Here is a 24,459-nt window from a genome sequence, read left to right as displayed (position 1 = left end):
AAGAGCCCTTTCTGAGACTATGGCTAGTTGTGTCTACATAACCTTTTGTGATGGTTTTTGCATGAGGTTTTTTTAAGCTGAGCAGTGGCGGCTAGGCTACCCATTGTGAGGTGGATTAGGTTATTGGAGATCCCCATTCATGACCTCACCATAGGACGAGTATAAGTGCTTTGACTCCAAGTTAACAATCTTTCAATAGTTTGTTTGAGCAGTATATGCCAATTGATACCTTGTCAACAAGAATTTTTTGCTAGTTTATCCATTTTTTTTTGCCCAATTTTTCTTGAGATTTTGATCTCTATATAGAGGAGAATTTATTGGATTTTTTGTGCAAGTCCTCTAGTTTGCATATAGCACTCTTTTTCATCAACCTAACAATGATTTTGTTGAGTTTATGGTTTAGATTTTTATCTCTATGCAGACGAGATTTTATTGGATTTTTTGCAAAAAAAATTGCCATAAGTTCTTAGCATTACTCTCTTGCAGTTAGCTCTTGTCAATATGGCTAGATCTATTGAGAAAGAAGATTACTATATTAAGAAATTTGATGGCACAAATTTCACTATATGCTTGATGTCCTAATCAACAAAGGACTTGCAACACCATTGAAAGAGCGTACAAAGTGTTTGTACAATGATAATTAGTGGGAGGAGCTTGGTGCTTGTGCCATTGCACTATTTGGTTGCATCTTGATGAGTTTATATTCTTCACAATTATGGACAAGAACAATGCTAAAGAACTTTGGGAGTCTTTATGCTCAGCATTGGATGGTAAGAGTGCATCAAAAGAAGTGTTTTTAATGAAGAACCTTACACGTCTTAACATGAAAGAAGGTAGTAGTGTCAGTTCACACTTGAATGAGTTTAACATTATTCTTACTCAATTGACATCAGAGGAGCTTATTTTTTATGATGAAGTGAAACCCATTTTCTTGTTATTTCTTTGCCTAGATCATGGGATACATTTTGCACTGCCATTAGTAGCTTTGCCCTTAAAGACAAGCTCATTTTTAGTGATGTTACTAGTGCTTTGCTCACAAAAGAGATTTGACGTCAGTCTCTTAACACTAGTGGACATGGTGATGCGTATCTGCAAGTGAATGTAGCCAAAAGAGCAATCAAAGGTAGAGATGTCGTAGTCGCAATCGTGTTCATCCTCAAGATTGCAAGAATGCAAGTAGTAAGAGCCGTGGACGTGACATGAGGAACATTGAATACTACCACTATCACAAGATAGGAAACATGAAAAAGGATTTCCATTTGTTGCAAAGAGAGAAGGATAATGCCATTGTCATAAGTTTTGCACCTCCTAAGAGCAATGTGACGATAGAGGAGATTGATTTCATTGAGTCTCCACATGTTCATGCTATTCTCGACGTGCCACAATTAGCAGATGTACTAGTCTTCACTTTGATTTGAGTGCAGAGTCTTTGGTATCTCTTGACGAATACTATACACAAAAGTGGATTATTGACTCATGTGTTAGTTTTCATGTTACTCTTCACAAAGAGTGGTTCTCAAGTTATGCTTCTATACATGGTTCAGTTAATCTAGGTGATTCTTATAAGCTTAAGCTATGTGGTAGTGGAGATGTGAAGTTGTGTATGCACAATGATAGTGGCTTCATCCTACGACGTGTTAGACATGTTCCAAAGCTTCTTGGGTACACTATAGTGTTTGGTAATGGTTCTTGGATTATAAGTAAAGGTAACTTGGTCATTCCCAAAGGCCAAAATTTTGGCTCATTATATTCCTTATATGTCTCTTCCATAAGAGACAACTCTATTTATGTAGCCAAATTTACCTCTACTGAGTTGTGGCATAGCCAGCTTGGTCATATGAGTAAAAAAGGAATGAAGAAATTACAGTGTTTTGGTTATGTCCTTCTATTAAACTATTATAATTTTAGTTTGTGTGAGCATTTCAATTTGCATATATGGGAAACAAACTAGGCTTACCTCATTGCCATTGGATAAAAAGTTAAGAAAGCCTCACTTTCTTGGTCTGTGTATCAAGAGGGATAGAAAACATGGAATATTGGAGTTGTCTCAAGAAACATATATCCACAAGGTCTTGCAAGGTTTTAATATGCACAGGGGAAAGGGGGGGGGGGGGCTAATTGAGTACCCCAATGTATGCATATGCAAAAACAAGCAAGAATGATGCTCCCAAATCTGATGCTGAGAAAGCAAAAATGACAAAGACAAGTGCTTACGCTTTGGGAATAATGATGCATCCATTGTGGGTAAATTGATGGATTTCAATCCTTTGCTGCACCCAAAAACCTCTATGTTCTCCTTCCTTGCACAACATGTCGAGCACGCATGCATTCGACATCCACTCTTCACATGGTAGTGGTAGTTTTAGTGTAAGTTAATAGAGAGAAAGGGACATATCACTTCAAAGGTCAATTACATGGAGCCTAAGCCAACAACAAGGAGTTGAATAGGCATACATACCTTAAACATTATAAAGCTATCAACTTGGGTGACCAACATTGTAGCTAATTTTGAGCGATGTGCATGGATATTCGGAAGTAGATATATTGAGTGGCCAATTTTGTGGCTCCCAAAAGACCTAATACATCATGAAGAAGGGTATAATCATCGAAGAAGGGTACAAGCATCAAGATACAGTTGTCATTATCACGCATGATGTCGTCCAAATGACCTTGAAAATTCTTAGTTTGAATGGAATTTTGAAAGGCATGGACACTTTTTCTCATGCTTTCACAAAGGTGTGTTTTCATCACCTTCTCATCATGCAAGTCTTAGAGAAAGCGAATATGTGCTATGTGAATACATGCAACAATACTAAAAACATGCTATTAGAATCGTAGACAATAAATTTTTGTAAGCCTGATGCTATCTACATTTTATCTTTAATCTCTTTTGGTGCTTGTAGGCTTAGTATAATAGAACCAAAGAGTAATTCTTACTGTTTGCATCTTGATTCTTTGTGTTTATGATGCCCTTTTGCAATTTCTCACATGCCTAAGTGCATCTTGTCAAAGTCCATGCCAACATCATTATCATGCTATAAATATTACTCATTTTTCTTAGCATTATCAACTTTCAAATATGTACTACTAGGTTGGAATCATGTCTAAGTTCTTGTGGGTAATGCGGGCAGAGCTGTGTGGGGGGGGGGGGGGGGGGGGAGGAGAGAGAGAGAGAGGAGAGAGAGAGAGAGAGAGGGGGGGGAGGTTCTCATGGCAAGTGCTGACCATGAAGCTCCAATAGCTGGGTGAGATAACCTCACCTTGCTTTTAAGCTGAGATTCCAAGTCTAGTACCATTCCAAATAAGATATTACAATGGGAATTTTTTGGTCTTCAATGGATCGAAATCATGTGTATTAGAATTGGTTAAACCACCTTTGTCAATGGGAGCATCCTTCAGGACTATATTCCATGTGCGATCTCATTCCCTTCCAAGGTCACCTATTAGAATTTGCAAACATTTGGTGTTGCTTGCTCAATAGTAGCAAAATTTCAAAATAATAAACTACAACCAACAACAAGAAAAGATGATTTGTGGTTTTTATGTACTGCCCTTTATAGTAGAGGAGAAGGGCAAATAGCTGGCACTAGAAAGGGCTATTGAATTTTCTATTTTGTATGTTATCTACTTGCTTTAGCTGAAAAGACATCGAACTTATCTATTGGGTTTCTAAATGTCCCCCCCCCTCCCCTCTCCCTTTCTTCCTTCTTTCTCAATTCTCTCTTGAAATTGGTTGAAGCTCAGCATTGAGTAGATACAACCGTTTACACATAAAGCCGCGAATGTGTGTGTGTGTGTGTGTGTGCAACAACTCCTTATCTCTTACCAAGCATCAGCTATCCACAAAAATCTACTTGGGAACCACAAATGATAGAGATTTATTATACACGATGATGCACTCATGAGAGAGAGAGAGAGAGAGAGAGAGAGAGAGAGAGAGAGAGAGCATGCCATGGTGCAAGGAATAAGACTCGAGAGGGGGGAGAGCAAAGAGCTCGCATGCATGCACAAAGACTTAAACGAGGACTTAAACATGTGCATGACGCATTTGTCAAAAGGAAAGGGAGACATCTTTCCATAGGCAACATGCCATGGTGCAGAACAATGTTGGAAAGGGGGGAAGGGGCAAAGAGCTCCTTGCATGCTTGCACTGAGCCTTCACACAAATGTAGACCTGGGCATATGCAAACCTACACTTTTTGACACACACACACACACACACACACACAGTCAACATTTTTCACACACACACACACATAGAGTAAACATTTTCAAACATGTGATTTTGACGGTGGCCATGTACACATGTTCCAATAGGAGAGGCCTTCCAATATATAAATAAATAAATAAATAAATAAATAAATATATTTATTTTTATATTTAAAGAGATTTGTGTAAATCAAAATTAACCACTTAACTTTTGGCTGAGTAGTAAATGTTGTCAGTCTTTATGTAAGTAACATAGAAGTGTGATAGACTCATTACGTACCTATTGAAGGAATTTTCAAAGAAGTTTGTTTTAAAAAAATTGATCTACCATTGCATCAATTTAGTAAAATTATTTGCATTTAACCAAATTAGTTCTTAAAGAAGGCCACACAAACACAAATCCAACCCTTGATTTATTTTCTCAAGATTTTTTATCGGTTTATATTATGTGTTGGACGTATTTCCTCAAGAGGGTTTTTTGTTTAGACATCTAAATAGTTGTTGAATTTTTTTTAATTACAAAAACTCTTAAAGCCATAAAAGTGACAATTTTTTTTAGGAATAGTGTAGACAACTACAAAAGATATAAAAGGTTTGAGTATTGATAATCGAATGTTCTTCGAGAAAGATGGCTATAACAATAAGGAATCTTGCCGTAGGCAACACTCTACTGGAAAGTTTGGACAACGTCATTTAAATCTTGTTAAGTTTGGATTATCGTGGTAGCTTTCGGTGGTTAAGACTGAAGAGCTAGAAAATCGCATACTTTAATGCTGGTGGGCAAAGGGAAGTTGCAGTTGGAACTTGGAACTCGGGGGGTTCTTATATGGTGCATTACATTACGCTTGCATGTTCTCGTGATGTGTGTGTACACTGTAGGTATTTGCAATTGCAAAAGGACCCCTTTTTTTTTTGGGGGGGGGGGGGGGGGGGGGGGGGGGGTACGAGCGTTTGCATTGGTGCTTGTGAACATTGAACGAAGATGTGAAAGGACCTTATTTTCCCAGGGGTAAAAAGGTGAAAAGGCGGAACTTGTGCAAAGTGGTGCGCCAAATGAAAACCAAAATGTGCTGTGCGGCTTTGGTCCTTCATCCTGATCCCCTCCCTCCATCCCCCCCCCCCCCCCCCCCCCCCCGGGCCTCGGGGTTGCAACCAATTGGAAGCTAGCTCATTAGTCTACCTGGCAGCGCCATCGGCAAGGAGAAGACTATAGCTAGGCTGGGATCGAGGGCGGAGGCCAGCGTGGACTTGCTCTTTGCCTTTGGTACCAGCCAGACAGAAGGGTCTCCATCGTCTCATAGTCTTTAGCGGCCAGCCTCTTCACAAAGGTACCCACGCCCAGCTTGGCTTCTTTCTTGCCCTAGGTATTCTATAGCCTTCCCTTCTCTCCTCTCCTGTGCCGCCTCCTCATTCCTCGCTGCAGTATACTGTATATCATGTAAGTATTCGGGAATTAGGTGAAGAGCACCGGCCTCTGTCCCGGCCGGCTGCAACTCCCCTTCATTAAATCTACCATTCTCACATGGAATGTCTGTCTCTCCCATATATATTGGAATTTGGCACGGTCACTTCCATTATGTTATGTCACTCCTGCTCTGCTGTACTCACGGTGGAGAATAATTCGTGTCATGCTTTTCTGATCAGTGTTGAGACTTTCAACTTTGAAGGTGTTGGTAAGTAACGTGTATGCATACGGACTTGCCGTCTGACCACAGCTAGAAACCAGTGGAGCTGTCCTCAGATAAGCTGTGTGTGTGTGTGTGTGAGAGAGAGAGAGAGAGAGAGAGAGAGCACATGAATCAGTTCAGCTGCTGGCAGCTGCATACACAAGCTTGTGGGATCAATGGGGGACTATTATGATTATGTTAGTGAAGCGAAGCTGGGATATCGTGATGCAAGCAACCACAACGCCTTGGAGTCGGAGGCGTTTCAGATCAACAGCGCCAGCTACGGTCATGGAATTAGTGCAGGTGATACAGCTTCAGAGTTTAACCCTAGAGATGCTCCCCCCCCAGCTCTAATGAGAGGCCTTCGGGGCCATTGCAGGCCTCTGCCACCATCTGCACCGGCCAACCTCGTCGATCCGTCCAGTACGGCAGATTGGTGGGCCGCATCTCCTGCCCCTGCCCCTGCAGCTCCCACTTCCCCCACCCCGCTCAGCTATATTGGCGGCAGCTACCCTCCAAGACTACCACTAATTAAGGATTTGCCAGCGCCTGCTCTGTTGCATGTGTCCAGCGCCAACGTCGACATGCACGGCGGCGCTGTGGCTGATCCCGTTCTAGGGCTGCAAGCCGGAGCTGCGCCCCCAGCGGATCGGTTCCGTGCTGGCAACCCCCATGCTGACATCCTTAATATATGTAACAACCCCTACCTCCGGCCCACAGATGCAGTCCCTAGCACGTGGCAAATGCAAGATTGGATCAGTGAGCAGGCAGCAGGATCCTATCATGTTCCGTCGGTCCGTCCTCGTCCTGCATCCGGTGCTGCGCCAAATCATGCAGCTGCTGCAGGCGAAAGGGGTGCTTTCCACCCTGTCTTCTCAAATCATGAGCATTTGAATACACCTGCACCTGGCGCTTACCCTGCTCTGCACGATCTCCCGCAGGTTGCTGTCTTAAATCGGCTCAGGGAGTCACCGTTACACTCGAGTCCTTCTCCACTGCACGTCGTTAGCGATAGCCATGGCCCCTTCAAATCAGAGAACGATCTACATTATTGGGGCGGCTTAAACCAAGGACGCTTGAGTGTCGGGAAATGTCAATCCATGAGGGCTCTCTATGAAGAGAACGCAGCTCTCAGAAGAGCTTTGCACTCCATTCGAACTGGTTCAGCTAACATGATCCTCGACTCTAGCCTGTCCACGCTGCAAAGTGAGCAGGGTCTAATTGGTGAGCTAGACCGCTGCATTGCAAGCGACTCTGCGGAAGGGAGAGCTCTGTCCATGCGCGAGAGGGGGCGGTGGGCAATGCACGCGCCTGGTGATGGGAGTTACCCTATGTGGGTAGGAACACCACGGCGGCAGTGGGCAGCTGCGCCGCCATTAACGCACAGTATGCAAGCGGGAGTGGCTGTGGCAGCTGCAGCTCATCCTCGGCGGTCCCGCTATCATTGTCAGAGTCAATGGTGCGATCGGGACATCACCGCAGATCAACTCCCCTTGATGTACAGCTACAGCGGAGGTCGGTCCTTTGGCGGCTGGCCAGAGAAAGAGCCTACCTGTTGGGATGATGTGCAAAATGACTGTGCTGCCGGTGGAGCCGCTCATGATCATGGAAGTGGAATGCGCCAAGGAACATCATTGAAACAGCTCCTGGGCGGAGGAGCAGAAAAGTGGCGGCGAGAGGGGAAGAAGAAGGGCGATGTACGCAGGCGTGATGTGGAGGTGAAGCGAAAGGGGGAGGAGGCGCAGGATGATGATGAGGAGGATGGAGCTGAGGCCGAGGGGCAATGTGCGATGTGTGGAGGAAGGGTGCAGGGGCGGCGACTTTCGCAGGATCGAGAGGGGGCCGCCACCTGCAAGTGGAGGGCTGCGGGGGGCGGGGGAGGGCTGCCATTGCGGCTGTGTCAGGCATGCCACCCACGCGCTGCGGCGTCGCTGCCGCACTCCACCACAAAATCGCCGCCTCCCTCCACCCACATCGGTCACCGTCATCACGTGGCCACCGCCCTTCTGATGGCATGCCGCCCTACTACTACTACTACTGGTCATGCAGACTGTGAGGCCGCCTGCACCAGGTCAGCGGCCTCTTCCTCCAAGAAGCAGGTCAAAGGCAGGAGCGGCCGCAACATCCTTGATCTTTGCCGCCATTTCGTGGGCCTCTCCACGTCCAAGGGGCAGCAACAGCCGCCTCTCAACCAAGCTCCCTCACCCAAGTAGCGACCAATATCTAGAAAAGGTTGTGACGGTCATCTCTACTCGCAAAGATAGGCTAGTCACAGCTTTGCTTAAAAATCTGAATCCTACCCTTGTAAAACAATGATTGTTCACGAGCACTGCATGTTTGCCTGTTTTGAGCTTCCGTAATCGAGAGCTAATTTGCTTCTCCAGGCAGAAGAAGGCTATGTCGATTATGTTTTTAACCTGGCCATAATCAACGTTCGAACAGTACTGCTTTTGGTGCATCGCTCACTTGCATTATGCATGCAAATTTTCTTCGATATCAACTCGTACCTCAATCCCCATTATTGAATTGCTTCGGAAAGTGGCTTCTCTTGTGCCAATGTACTGCGCTCTGCTCTCTCTCTCTCTCTCTCTCTCACTCACTCTCAAATTTTCGTCTGTGAATTGAGACACTTACAAGCATCTTTGTGTAATTGGGCAGGGTTATGTCCATTGATTTTTTATGTGAGGCGGAGGATTTATGCTTGCCTTTGGAGTTTCTGGTTAGGGTTCTTTAGTTTACAAGAAGGGGTGAAGCACTGAGAACCTTGGGCTACGATCCCTCAATTAATGAGCTCTAGTTGGAATTTATGCTCGCGAGTGCTTCGTCGAGGATGCTGTTGTATGACCACTTCTTGCTCTGTTCAGCTCACATAGCTTAGCTTTTGATGACACGTTATAGTTATTCTGTAGGAATTAATGCTTTGTCCGTCCACAATGTTAGCACCCAATGTTAACAAGCACTATCCATTCAATCTATGTTGCTGTTTGTGTATCATGGCCATGGAGACATTGCTATGATAGACCTTTCCCTTGGCACTCTGGTATCCCAACTTTGATTTAGCAGGAGACATATGAGAGAGAGTGGCATCGGCTCTCCAGTAGCCCGCATTTGGAGCGGCTCGGCTCCAGAGAGTTTCCTCAATGACCCCTCTACAACGTTTTGGCTTCAATGGTTCTCCATATTCCCCCTTCGGCCACACATATCGATTCATAGCGGCTCCGACGGACCATTTTGGAGCGGGTTTACGATCATAGGCGGGTTGGTTGTGCTGTGTCTGATTTTTGGTTGACGTGTTTTTTGATCGTTGACAAGTAGTGTGCATGAGATTCTAGGCGTTTTGCTCACTGGCTGCACATTCTTTCCAATGTAGATTATGTGGTATATGTGGTAGTGTTCATGTATGACTATGTGAGTCATTCCAGAGAGTGGTCTTAGCATGGTCTTGTGCGGTTATGTTATGTATGCATTTGTGGATACAACATGAGCTAGGTATAGCTTGCTGGTAGTAGATTCATCGGTTTATAGATATGTTTGAACAGGCAGTTTTCCATAGAGCCGTTCGTTCAAGAACAAGTTGTTTTGCCAGGCTTTTGGTAGATTATGTATACCACATGTGGATTGTCTATTGAGACACTCAGTGTCTTTATGATTTTGATGCAATTTTGGTGAGATTTTTAAGTTTCTACTCGATTTTCGTGAGAAACTCTGATTTTTCCTAGATTCTTGGTATGTTTTGTACGTATCTGTAGGTTACTCTTTGATGGTTTAGTGTTCAAGTTTGACTTTCACTTTGATAGGTTTTGTCAGTTGCATATGCTTGTGTGGATATAGATTACAGGTAGCCACAGATTCTACACGTTTTTGCAGATCTTTGTATCCACAGGTTCTATAGGTTTTTTCAGATCTTTGTAGGCAGTTTTCTTGCGGGATGTATTTTGAGTGTCTTTACTCACTACTTGCATATATCACTATGAAAATCTCCAAGTGTTTATCGCGCTGTTTTACTGTGTTTTGTAGAGAAGGTGTAAATTCAATGAGAGAAACAAGAGAGAGGAGGACGAGGGGTTTTTTTTTGTGTGTTTAAAATATTACTGCGATTGTATCCGTTGTTATTACCGTTATTATTATTGTGGTTATTATCGCGTCCATTACCGTCGTTATATTCGCTACCCAAATTTAGCGCGTAAACTTTCAAATTTTGGATTAACTCCCTTCTCCCCCTCTCCTTCTTCAAATTTTGGTGTTTCCCTCTTCTCAATAAAAATTAAAAAGTATTGTATATAATTTTCAAATAAAAAAATGAAGAGAAAGAAAGAGAGAGAGAGAGAGAGAGAAAGAGAAAGAGGGCGGAGAAGGAGGCGGGAGATATAAGACCCGGTCCAGACGCTACGACGGAAATGCTTTCCACAAGGGCGTTTAAGTTGCGGGGCAAAAGCTTATTTGCTGCAGTAGATATCATCTTCCTCTGGGCCCGCCATTCTTCTTCCGATACCCCCTCCCTCCCTCCGAAGAGCTGCTGGTCTCTCTCCACCTCTCTGTTTTTCGCTCTTCTTCCTCCAACACCGTTTAGACGAGGCGGCGGTAGACCTACAAAAAGCCTTTCTTCCTCCAGCCTTGTCTGAACCCAGCTTAAGATTACCCTTGTTTATAACTAAAATAATCATTGTCAATTGATTAACATAATTGAGCATATTCTCAAATCTAAAGAGAGAAAGAGGAGGGAGAGAGAGGTGAATGGATTACATGATCAAAAAACTTCGTAATTGCAAAATGTTTATGAATCATCTTCCAAAAGATCTCTACATGAAGTATCATCCAATTCTAAGCCCATGGTTCCTAAATCAACAAAGAGAAACGGAATTGTCGTTTGTGGATGCATTGCAAGCTTCATAATCTTCGAGTTCGTCATCCTCTATTTCATCATCTTCATCATCCTCGCTAAGACTTGTTGCCGCCGGACTTGATTCATCGACCTCCCTCTCTTCTGTTTCCACCTCATCCAAAGTCGGAGGTGGAAGAGGGTTGAAGATAGTCTCCACTTCATTAGTGGAAAAAATGGTTCTCCCCCGAGGTGTTACGAGAATTACGAACCAAAGTTTTATTTGGTGGATTGGTGGGATATAGATGACCTATAAAATAGAAGCTCAAAGTGAGTAGCATTGGTATAACTAACGATACAACAAGTAAATAAGAATAAAAAAGGTACATGTCACTCACCTGCTCACAATTGCGCGGTAAAACTAAATTGTCATACCTCTCTGTGTGATGCACACTATAGAGTCCACCACATAGAGGTCATTCTCATGTTGTCTAAACACATTTGCAAACCACTTGCACGTGAAGGTGAAGCTATGAAAGGTTCTAAAAATTAACCTTTAGTATCTTTTCAATAGTTCCGCAGTACCTTGCTTCATCACCGTCTGTGTCAAAGTTGCCCATGATGGCACATTCCATGGTGGTTCTACGCTCGTCAATGTGGCGCGTACGAAAGTGACGACCCTTTGACCACATAGAGTTAAAGGAAAGGCACTACAAAATAGAAAAATATATTAATATATCAAATACATATTAAAGATAATTTCAACAAATAGCGAGACAATATGGTTTAGGTATATGAGTACTCTACCTTTGGTACGTAGCCTCGTGCATACTACCATTCTTTGTTGGTGATGTCTTCTCCGCGCGCTTTTGCCTCAGTCATTCTCTCATGAATCCACTTTGCACTAATGAGATCTGGGAAACATGAAAGGTGTCTAGGCACTGGGGGTGCCCTCCTTCCTCCATCATGTGCTTGTTTCCATGCTTCCCTCTCTTGCAAACGCCTGGACTTTGCCACTGTCCACGAGTCCATCCACTTGGTCATAATCTTTGCATTGAGAATGCAAAAGTTATCGACCACTCGGGATAGATTCATATCCATGTTAAGTAGTTTCCCCTTTCCACTTGTCAAGCGTGAAGTCATCTTTGAATCTTCCTCGTCTGACCACATGCGAGGCATTGAAGGATCAACTTGTGCCAAATACTCTGATATGTAAACAAATGCCTCTTGAACAATCCATCCTTCGGCCATACATACCTTTGGTTGAGACCCTAGCCGCATAAAATCTTTGAGAGCCTTTAAAAACCTCTCTAAGAAGAACATCCATCGTGCGTACACTACTCCATATATAGCTATCTCCTCCACCACGTGAACCAAGAGGTGAATTTGATTAAGAAGGACCAATCGAGGAAATGCATCCTCAATGGCACACAGTTTCTATTGCAAGTGTTTGAGCAGCAGGGATAACATCTATTTCAATTTCCTTGGAGCTCACAAATCTGCAAGAAAACACACAAGGATACACTAAGTGCTAGTTGAAATTATTGTGTACATAAAAAGGTGTAGTCGACTGGAGTCTTGTGGTGTACCTTACTAGCTCTCATAATTTGAAAATAGCCTCCCTGACTTTCTTGTCCCAACATATACACATACTCACTGGCAGAATGAACTACAATGTAAATCAAGAAAAGAAAAAGTGAGTGATAGTCATACACACAAACTATAGATAGAATAGGGAATATGAAGAATACCTGAAGCATCTTGTGCCAATCGTGGGACTTCAACCCATACAATTGAATGCTTCCACCCTTCTTCGCTTTTGTGAAAGCTCCCTTTAGTGACCTCATGTATCTTGTTGGTGTGCGAATAGAAGCAATGGTACCCTTCACTTTGTCTAATTCTTCTTTTGCTAGCATCCATGGTGCTTTAGGAAGCACAATCTTTCCATTTGGGACACGTCGTGGAGTGGCAGAGGCGAGGAGACGTTTTAAAAGCCTCAAATCCTTTCTCGCACCCAAAGAGTCCTTCTTGTCAATAATGTGGTCCCATAGTGTTTGAGCTACATTCTTGAATATGTGCATGGGATCCAAGAGGTGTTGTATTTTTAAATCCTTCCAATATGGAAGCCTTGAAAATATGGAATACGTCGACATACCTTTTGGTGGAGGACACGGAGCTGGATTGTTGTTGTGGTGTTCCTCCTAAATGGTTGCCCAGTTTGCCATTGTGAGCTTTAGAGGAGCCTTCCCATTTGTTGGAGCCTTGTGCTTGATATGCCCTTGGGGTAAGAAACGATGATTGTTTGGATAGATTACCTTGCGCAAGGAATCTGGTCTCTCCGTCACCAACGATGGCCCGTAAGTAGGACATGCATTGTGGCCCGATGTGGACAACCTTGCATACATATCATATGGTTAGAGAGATGAGTGAACTAAAGTAAGCTAAAGGGAGCTAAAAGGAGAGAGAGAAAGAGAGAGAGAGAGGGATAGAGGACAGGGGGTTACCAGAAATCTCTCCAAGCCCAAGATAGTCGTGCATAGTGTACATAAGGATTCCCCTCACTTGAGCCTCTCTCCCCCCCTTTACAAGTGAGACATCGACAACAGGAATGCCTCTCCATAACTCCTCCTACTCCTCGATGAAGGGCTCGAGGTAAATGTCAATATTTGACACTTTGTACTTCCCAGGCACAAGCAAGGAAAGAAGTATATTGCCCTTCTTGGTTGTCTCCCATGGTGGAATATTGTAGTTGACGATCACCAGGCCAAGTGCTCCATGAAGTAGACTTAGTGCCGAAGGGGTTGACACCATCACTTGCTAACCTAAGCCTCAAGTGTCGAGGCTCCAACCCATACTCTGGCCATTGAGTTTCGATGTGCCTCCATGCAGGTAAATCGGCAGGGACACGCATCATTCCATCATTTGAGCGATGGTTTGCGTGTCACACGAGAAGCTCCACGATAGACCTGCTTTTAAACATGTGTTGGATACGAGGAATTAATAGAAAATGTCTTAATACCTTGTGGGGTAGGTGTGTCCCGCTCACACCTGTCTTGTATCGTGCCATCCCGCACACGGGACATGATGTAGCATGTGCATGCTCATTGCAGTATAGCATGCAATCATTGACGCACGCATGGATGCGCTCATACTCCATTCCAAGAGCAGTGACATACGATCTAGCTTGTCAACGATCTGGAGGCATGTGGTGATCAGCTGGCAACATTTTGCCCATCAAACTACAACAAACATGCGTATTAGTATAATTCCTAGAAGACAATACCATAAAGAGAGAGGGAGAGAGTATATAAAAGCCACATTCTATTCTTACAGAAGTAGTGCATCGACACTTGTATAACTCCAACTGAATTTTGTTGCAAGTTGAGTACTTCCAACGGTGCTCGGAGCACCGAGTACCGTGCACCGTTGTAAAGAGGTGTTCGGGCACTCGTCATCAATCTATCCTCCGTTTTGGCAGCCCGTTTAGTGCAGGGCTGATAATCTTCTTCGCACACGTCACGCTCATGAGCTAGTAACTCATCACACATGTCGAACATGTACTCATCCTCTACCTCAAAGTGTGAAGAAGACGTCGTAGGAGCTGCCGACGTAGAGCCAACGGTAGGATCACCATGCGGTGCACCCAAATCGCCTAATCGCTCTTGCCTCTGCCGTTCGGCCTTGCGCGCCGGTGCATCACCACCGAACACAGACCAATTCGGCACCTCCTCAAGCGACGGGTGAGTCGTGCTATCATCTCTCCGAGCACTTTTTTGAGGATGCCAAGGCTCTTCGTTCTCAACGTGCTCCAAAGCAATGCACCTCAAACGAAGAATTGTCCTTTTGCACTTGGCGCAAGGACAAGGTAGTTTTTCCTTGAACCAACGATCTCGCTCTGGGCCTCCAGGAGGATCATGATCATCCCGGTTGATGTCTTGCACACGCGAAAGGTTGTTTATTTAGTCATGTGTCGTAAAAAAATATATAATTAAAAAACACTTAATTCCATTAGAAAAAATTACATATAGTTAAAGTCAAAGGGAATAAATGACAATGAGTGTTAAAATTATTTTTTTACCAAAAGAGATTTTAAAAATTCAATTATTAAACATTTAAAAGTACTACAAAATAAAATATCCATAAAAATTTAGAAATCTTCATCAAAAAACTCAAAAGGCTAAAAAATGAAGAGGGGGTGGTTTGTACACCCCCCCCTGCAACCTCGGATTCACATGTATCCGTTTGAAATGACTGGCCACGGTAATATGGGCGGTAATAGACGCGGTAACAACTGGCGCCTAAAAAAAGGAAAAAAGACAGAGTATGCCGCATTTTTGCAGCATACCCTGCCTTCCCTGCGTTTCTTGCTCTTCGCCATCGCTCACAAGCTTCCCCCTCCCCCACTCTCCATCTCTCTCTCCTTCAACAAGCCTCCCCCCCCCCCCCCCCCCCCCCCCCCCCCCCCCCCCCCCCCCCCCCCACCTCTCTCCTTCTCCAAGCTTCTCAAGTTTCGTTGAAGAGGGTTTCGTGCAATTTTCAGCAACGGGGTATTCAGCCATATTCTTTGGACGCTCAACCTATTCGAAGCTCAACCGCGCTATAAAGAAGAGGTAAACACAAAAGCACATCTTCCCTCTTCCCTTTTGTTTTCTACTACACACACACACACACACACACACACACACACACACACACTGTGGTAATACTATGGAGTTAATTTTGTCCTTCTCCTATAGGGTTTTTTTCGATTAAAAACCCCCCTTTCCCCCCCCCCCCCCCCCCCCCCCCTAATTGGCAAAATAGGGTCCTCATTATTTCACTGTGCCACCGACTTTTCTTGATATGGGACAAAAAATATATAAAGATTCTTTTGTAAAAGAGCAAGAGGAAATCCTCAGCTATCATCACAAAGGGAAGGCGGCTCCTTCCACCCTCGGACCATGTACTGGCGCTCTCTCCCCAGGCAATAATATCTTCTGACGCCTGAGGGGCTCTCACAACAAGGGGCGGCTCTGCTCTTTCACTTCGGGCGCTCAGGAGGCGTGCAAACCAACCTATCAATACTAAGGTGAGGGCACTCCTTAGCCCTCACTTACCATTGGTAGACAAAAAGTAAGTCGGATTTCACATCTCCTTAGCTAAAGGAGTACCTTTGATACCATTTGTTTTAATTCTGAAGGTAAGTATATGGTTACTGAGCTATGGATCTCGAAATAGTTTTGACTCTTAATGGAATTCACCATGTAAGAAAGTACATTATAAACACTCATTTTGTGAAAGAATAAGAAAAGATTGCTAAAAATACCAGTTCTAAAGTAACTAAAACCGATAAGATGGACATGGATAACAACTGATATGGTCCATTAATACTTGTAAAACACATCCAAGGCTAACTGAATTGTTGTCTTGTTTGGATGGATGCAGGTAAGGACTCTATCTTATCTTGGAGGGTTTCTTTTCTTTGGCAAGCAACATTACTGTTATGAAATATCCACTGAAGAACGGGGAAGTTTTTTTACTACCAACCCCACTGAAAGAGGACCTCTTTCTTACAATCATTGTACTTAGATAATTCTGATACTGAGTTATTTTTGTACAAATGAGTGCATTGTTCCTTAGCCAGTTGTCTTTTGAATGTAAAAGTTCAATTATGTCTTATTAAGTAAGATTTAAACAGCTACACACACATCCTATACATAGGGTCTTCCCTCTCCGAGGAAACCGGGATGCTGGCCTAGGAAATTTTCATAAGAATAGAGCTCTAAATTGGACCCACATTCACTAAATCCTTCATTGTTAGGCTGGTGTTAGGTGGCCCTTTTTAGGCTCTCTTTTGGTTCCCTGCTCACGGCTACCATAGTCTCTGACTCAGCCGGTTGAAGGGTTGCAGGACCAAAAAAGACTTTACTTCTTAGGCACCTTGCTAATCTTTATATCGACTTTGTTTCAGGATTGCTCACGTTATAGATTGATAGCTCGCATGAGTACAAATCACAACCCTAAGAATCACGCAAAGATCCTTGATCAGATTAAGCTCTTCATGAAAGACCATGCACCAAAAGATACCCTAGCTGCTAGAACTAGACCTTTCCTTGCTAGAAAAGCCAAATTATGTATCACATACTATGGCAAGAAATAATAAACCTGACCTCACTTTTGTTGCAGACTCTTGCCCTGTCTCAAGGTTTGGAACTTACCTCGAAGCCCCTCTTTGTGGCCCCCTCTCTGGTCCTCAGATGTATTATCAGTCTGGATGCTTCACAGCTTATTTATGATTCAGCTCTTGTGTCGGACAAAAAACTTTTTGTCTTGCATATGTTATCATTTAATGATTGGGTAAAGATTCTAGCATCTTTGGACAAAGACCCACTAGAAGGTGTTAATCTGATTTCCCAATACATTGCCCAACTTCCTGTCCTTGCTTCACAATATCAGCAAGAGCTTGCCTTGTTCTCCTCATCTGGAGCTGAGCTGTCAAATTTCCTTAGAAAACTCTGTGGACTTAATCCCTCTTTTATATGCACCTCAAATACCCCTGCCATCCCTTCAACGGGTGGCATCTTCTGTCGGGATAGTGCTGCTCTAGAGGCAGTAAAAGAGTTTCAATCTAACCTCTGCTCTCTCAATGATGTTAATCTCCTTGAGATGGTCCCTAAAATCTCAAAAGTCTTTCCTGCCTTACCGATAAGACAAATAGAAATTGAATCTCTCGGAGTAGACCATCAACTTTGGGTTCTACCAAACAAAGCCTTCTTGGCTCCGATTCTTAGTGAAACCTGGGTGTACTTGGCCAACCTCCCTGCATCAACAGTGGAAGACTGCAAACTTAAAATTCTAAAGGGTGGACAATTCTTGGACAAAGGAGAACTGATTAAAGCCCCCTTTAACCTTCACTTGATCGATCACTCCAAATGCCCCTCAAATACTGGATTGTACATACATACTAAGGGTAGCATGGAGTTTGCTAAAAGTAACCTAGATTTCTACACAGAGTCTATCTGGAATATCTTCCGCCCCTATGTAAAATGTGCTTGCAGATTTCTTGACCCCAAAGCTACCTGTGAATCAAGCATTATGTGGTTTGACCATGCAATATGGTATATCCTCAACCATTTGGAACTGTTATTCCCAAAGAAACCAGTAGACTTTCATCTATCCCTCATCTGCTCATGGCTAGGTGGACAGGCCAAGCAGATTGTGATTGCACAAATTGCCTTTAACATCTTCTGAGGACTGATGCATGATATTCTGAAAGAACTAAAAGCTGAGGAACCCGGTCTATACCTCACCAGATATGCGAACTACAAAGGAGTCAAATACATCACTAATCTGCTAAAACCGTGTATTGAAGAGGATGAGTCTCCTGATTTTAAAAGAGCTAACTCTTTAGCTACTCCCAATTATTTTACTTCCTTTTTTACACCTAGCTCCTCATCTAATCGAGGAAAGTCTCGTAGCTTTACTAGAGAGAGAGAGAGGCAGATTCCCTGCAATCAGAAACTTCCCGGAAATCTAACCCTTAAATATATTGCAGGTATCTACAAACCCATGTGGAAGAAAATTTCTCAGCAAAGATGATACGAATTATGATGCTACCTACAGACACTGTCTTTATCACAACATTCTTCTCAATTGGATCCCACCTAAAAGTCTCTTTTGTGAGTGTTTTGACATATTTTTTGGAAATCATAAACTACTTGACAACATTCTCATTGGATGGAGATATCATCATCCTATAAAAGGATTAGTTCTCATTGGATGGAGATATCATCATCCTATAAAAGGATTAGTTCTTAACAATGACTTTCTTAGACAAGAAATAATCCCTTACTGTACATGCATTCAATTTTCCTCATTCTGTAGGAATTTTAAAGAATGTGGGAACCATGTCTGTACTCAGAACCTCAACATTATCAACAATGCTACAATACGTAAGCTCCTAGCCAAAGGACTCAATCACATACCAAAATATCCAAAAAACCCTTACCTTGCCTTAGCAGCTTTACTTAACTGCCTCGCTGACCTTGTCAGTGCTCTCCGACTGGAGATGACGGTCCTACCGGACTTAAAGAAGTTAGTTAAGGAATGCTTCCTTAACAAAATTTCTCTACTTCCTAGAAAATGGCTTTCTTCTGATAGTTATTGGCTTACACCACAGCTAGCCGTTGACTTTCAACTAATCTCAGATAATTGCTTAGTAGTAGGGCTTGACAAAAGCTCGAACTACCCTACTATTATGTGTAAACAACTCGCTTGGAAAGCTGTACGGGAACGAGTAGCAAGAAAAGAATTCTATCATACCAACAAATCACCACAAGATATCTCTAACAAGATCTCCAAACATTTAGGACAGCTAGGCTACACTATCAGTAACACCAAGTTACCAGTAATATTTCCTACTTATAAAATCCACAAACATAAATTCAGATGGATATCTGATGCCTCTAATTGTATCTTCATAGATATCACCAAAGATATTACTCTTTGCCTTGATCTTATTCTCACAGAATTTGAAATCATCTGTGCAGACAAACAAAAAATTTGCAAGGATTTTCTTAATATCCAATGCAATCCCTTCTGGCTTACAAAAAATTCCACAGAAGTCACACTCAACCTTCCTCAACATATTTTCCACATCTTTACAGCTGATATCACACAATGCTACGAAAACATCCCACTTAGTGGAGATCTTGGCCTTAAGACAATACTAGCCAAGGTCATTAACTTAGCATTTACCAATGCTAAAAAAAGAAAGCATCTCTTTATTTCTCTTGCCAAGAAACTGAGATGGATTCTAGCATCTCACTCCATAAACCCTTTACACTTCGATGAAGAAAAACTTTGCTCCTACATTTTCTGGTTGTTGAACAACTGTACTATTATAGCAGGTGGTTGCTGCTATAATCAGTGTCTTGGAATCCTGATGGGCTTCTCTTGCTCACCACTTATGTGTAACATCTACTTAGCCTTCTTTGAGTACAAATGGTGTCTTAAAAACATGGAAACTAACCATAAAAATCTCCTACTATTCAAACACACCTTCAGGTATATGGATGACATACTTAGTATCAACAACAGATTTTTCTCATCAGAGATTGATCAAATATACCCCCATTGCCTAAAAATTGAGCCTACTTCCATCCCGGATGATTCAACTTTTGGGAGCTTCTGCAAATCAGCCCACTTTCTTAACCTTTCAATATCCCTTCACTCCCCATCTACAGGTGGATATGACCTGAGATTTATCTGGAAAAAGGATCTTCTTAAATTGCCGCACATAGAATGCAATAAAAAAAACAGCAATAGGCCCTACAAATCCTCTATCTGCTCCTGTATTGGCCTTCTGTACTTAATCTGCTACTCTTCTTCTTCACCATCCCTGGCCTGGGAGGAAATTTCAGTACTTATTAAAAAATAATGCCTTAATGGATTTAATCGCAATCAGATCCGTAACACCATCACTCAAGCTCTCATTAGGCACAATTGGCCTGGACTGTTATTCCAAAAAGAGATTCTTATCCCTCTCATAAGGTAGTAGGCCCATACACAATGGGCCTACTACCGACCCATTGTGTGTGGTGCATGGGTTCAAGCTCTCTCTCTCACACACACACACACACACACACTCACTGTGGTAATACTATGGAGTTAATTTTGTCCTCCTCCTATAGGGTTTTTTTCCATTAAAAAAAACCCTTTCCCCCCCCCCCCCCCCCCTATTGGCAAAATAGGGCCCTCATTATTTCACTGTGCCACCGACTTTTCTTCATATGGGACAAAAAATATATAAAGACTCTTTTGTAAAAGAGCAAGAGGAAATCCTCAGCTATCATCACAAAGGGAAGGCGGCTCCTTCCACCCTTTGACCATGTACTGGCGCTCTCTCCCCAGGCAATAATATCTTCTGACGCCTGAGGGGCTCTCACAACAAGGGGCGGCTCTGCTCTTTCACTTCGGGCGCTCAGGAGGTGTGCAAACCAACCTATAAATACTAAGGTGAGGGCTATCCTTAGCCCTCACTTAGCTTGAGATTTAGTTTCTGGTTGTGGTTATCCCGCTCTGTGTCGTTACTACTTGAACTTCCTAAAGCTATGGAGCTTGCAGCTCAAACTCCTCAGGTACTGTGGTCTACCTAAACTCTCGTTTGCTTCCTCTATGATTTACTGTCAGAGACCGACTGTCTTTACATAATGGGATTGACTGGCTCCTCTTAAGCCGGGCAATGAAAAGGAATAGAGGTAATACCATGGCATATATTGGTGATTAATGGTTGTTCTACTGCTTTGTGTGGAAAGTAACTAGGAACTATCGAACTCATTAACTACATATGATCATAGGAAAGGATGTTTTGTTAATCCATGTGTAGGAGAATACCATATACAGGTTTTTTCCGCACTGTTTTTTTCTGCATAATAGCCGGGTCTTGCCACTGGCTTTTTTGAAAATGGCTCTATAAAAAGCAGCCGAAGTACTTCACCTATGCTTAAATGAATAGGTGTTTATATGAGGCAGGATTTATGTATAGGGGTATGTGGATGGAAGCATGATGGGTGGTTTGGCTTATTGGCTGTTCTTAAACATCAGCTACATCAAGATATTTGCATAGGAGTTGGTTGCTAAAAGTAGTTGATATCCACTGTTGGATTACAGTCGAGGGGTTTCTGCCTACTGGTTTTCTGGAAAGAGACTACATGCAACACATATATCTCTCTACTATGTATTTTTTTGGTAAAACAGCGATGCTGATTAATTTGGTAAACTGTCGGGGCCTATCGGCTCTTCATACTATGTATAGTTGGCACCTCTTAGGCCAGTAAAAGAGGAATTGGCTGGAATGATTTGGCATACATTGGTAGATAGGCTTTTTCTGCTATTCTTTTGGAAAGGAACTATGTGCAGCAGGGCTGAAAAGCTGCGATATGATATTATAGATAGGTTTCCTTTTAAACCATTGCAGGGCATCACCATCTGCATGCTGTACCTAATTTCGGCATGACAGGTTTTTTTCGCAAAAAAATGGGGTTCTAATAACTAAGGCGTTGTTTTATTGTGGGTTCTCACATTCCCTAGTATCGGCATAACTGGTTTTTTTTAAAAAAAATGAGGTGACTCGTAGATTTTATAGCAAAACTGAGGCACTAAGTACTCTTTATCACGGTGCTTGCTCACATTATGAGGAAAGGATCATCATCTATATTTGAAAATAAATTTGGATAGAACCCAACATTTTGGGTTTGCTTATGGTTTATGAAATGGTTCTCTGTTCAAATGGTTGGTGAAGGTAAGTATATGGCAGTTTTTGGCTTCAACAGAAGCTCGAAAAAGAGTATACCTAGCAGTCTTGCTAACAGGTTATGCTAGCATCTTATTGGTAGTGTGGTTAAAAAAAAGTGAGGTAGGTATCACCCTCATTTGGTACCATTGGTAGACAAAAAGTAGGTCGGATTTCACATCTCCTTAGCTAAAGGAGTACCTTTGATACCATTTGTTTTAATTCTGAAGGTAAGTATATGGTTACTGAGCTATGGATCTCGAAATAGTTTTGACTCTTAATGGACTTCACCATGTAAGAAAGTACATTATAAACACTCATTTTGTGAAAGAATAAGAAAAGATTGGTAAAAATACTAGTTCTAAATAACCTAGCTTGTCTACATAGGCACTAAGTATGGGAGCATAGCATCTGAAGGTTAGACGCTTCCTCTTGGGTATAGTCCTTTTTTAATCGTGGCGTTGCGGTCATTGATCCACTCATGCATGGATTACTGCGATGTACCTTTGGTTTTACCACGGTTGAGACTACGATGATATCCAAAGAGGTGCAGTTGACCTTTGGCACTACTAGCCTTTACTTAGGTTTACTAGTATATATATGTATCTACGTGTTTGTGTAGTGATATACTTGTGTACGTATATTTAGATTAGTGAGTAGGGTGAAAAGCTTAATCTTATATTGCTCTTTGTAATGTAGATGTCTGACGACAGACCAACTCGTGAGGAGCAGCCAGTTGGCTCTTCTTTTGGTTTGTTCACATCTCAAGTGGGCTCCCACCCGGGGTGGCCCCACCCGGGGTGGACATCGCCTCCAGTGGACCCGAGTCTTGAGTCGGTGAGAACAAGTAAAAAAATAAATAACGTTTCTACGTAGTTAACCATAAGCCATGAGTGTCATAGGTTTTTTTTTTGGTTATTTGCAGGCATGGCCATCCTACACCTATCCTTCTCAAATTCCTGCACCGGTCATAGATCCTGACTTACAGCGGGCTATCTCTTTACGAGAGCAGTACCTCCGTTCGACGGAGGATTTTTTTGGCCGCTACACTCCACAGCAGCTTGCGACCTACGGCATTTCTCCGCAGACTACACCATGGGGGAGTCGGGGAGGGACTCCTTACCTATAGAGCCTCGCACCTATGGCACCTCCCTCTACTCTCCCTTCCATTCGTCCTACTCCTATTCCATCGCAGGGTCCTACCCCCCTTGCATCACAGGGTCCTACTCCCATGGCATCACAGGGTCCTACGCCACTCCATTCCACTCCGGCTTTGCCAGAACATCGTCGATGGACTTCCTCTGGCAACGTGCATCGACGCTCATCTCAGGGTAGCGAGCGCCGTGAGAGATGAAGCGGCGGTGGATCTTGTGGTTTTGCATGTTTTGGTAGTGGCGGGGGAACGAAGTCCCCACTTTCAGAGCATGCCTCCCTTGATGCAGAGGATGAGGATACTGACGCACTTGTGCCAGACACGCATGGGCGCTACTACAGGGTTAAATATGGCAGGGAGGTTGATTTCGGCACAGCACAGGGCATGGCATTTCGACGCCATCTACAAATTCTTATACATTCAACGTATAAGAAATTTTTTGTAAAGTTTAGAGACCAACTGCCCGATCATGCACGGTACGTTGAGGATGCTCTGTTAGCAAGATTTCCAAACGCCCCCGATCAACGTTTTTCACAACAATGGTTAGAGGACTACTTAAAGACATTTCTAAAAAACAAGTAGTCCAGTGTGTGGCGCGTAGCAGCCAACCAGGTCAGAGATCCAGACAGGAGTTACCGCGGTGGCAACATGGAAGATGCAGAGTGGGAGTGGGCAATTCAAGAGAAGAGCGATCAAGCTGCGACGACGGGCTCATCATATAGACAACAATGCGAGGCCCGCGCAAGACAAACTCCCATGCACTATGGCTCGGGAGGCAAGGGAGCTTGTAAGGATAAATATGTAAGATTATTTATTGTTATTGCTAACTTAGGAAAATGTCACTCTCTCTCGACCAACCAGAGAGATGGGCAAGTATTGGGAGCAACATATAGAATTTGATACTTGGCGATGGTTGTTTGGAAACAACCACATCTCTCGCGAGCAATCCCACGTGGCGGTTGGACCACTACAAGCGGTAAGTTTAAACAAGTAATTTTGTATCAATTGTTTTGAGCTGTGGATAATTGTTTAATTTGGTTTGGGTTTATGTAGAGTCAAAGTGATCCAACATACGTGCCTCTGGACGACGACGAGGATTAGATAAAAAAATGTTTTGTCAAAACTTTCGTAAAGTCCCAATGTGGCACAATGTATATACAACTATTTACTTTTTATTGTAACTTTTTAAAATACTTGATCTTCTACATTTTTAATTATCAAGGTAAAGTAAATTAAATTTCAGTTCTTTGGTATTTTTTATACTTTTCCAAAAAACAATTGATGTCTTATTGTTTTTATGCAGGTCAAAAATAAAGGTGCTCATTTTGGGTGGCCCAAA

General features: G+C 42.9%; 1 protein-coding gene across 1 annotated transcript; it reads left to right on the top strand.

Moving 5' to 3' along the window:
• The first annotated feature begins 5,428 nt into the window (after positions 1-5,428).
• On the top strand, positions 5,429-8,334 carry LOC147463766 (uncharacterized). Its single transcript, XM_086490722.1, has one exon. The coding sequence runs from the start codon at positions 6,053-6,055 to the stop codon at positions 8,087-8,089; it is 2,037 nt and encodes a 678-aa protein (XP_086346848.1). The 5' UTR covers positions 5,429-6,052; the 3' UTR covers positions 8,090-8,334.
• Positions 8,335-24,459: the final 16,125 nt, after the last annotated feature.

The sequence above is a fragment of the Adiantum capillus-veneris genome, chromosome 2 (genome assembly GCF_014529385.1).
Source record: "Adiantum capillus-veneris isolate H3 chromosome 2, ASM1452938v2, whole genome shotgun sequence".
In the NCBI taxonomy this organism is placed as follows: domain Eukaryota; kingdom Viridiplantae; phylum Streptophyta; class Polypodiopsida; order Polypodiales; family Pteridaceae; genus Adiantum; species Adiantum capillus-veneris.
This window is presented reverse-complemented; position numbering and strand designations above follow the sequence as displayed.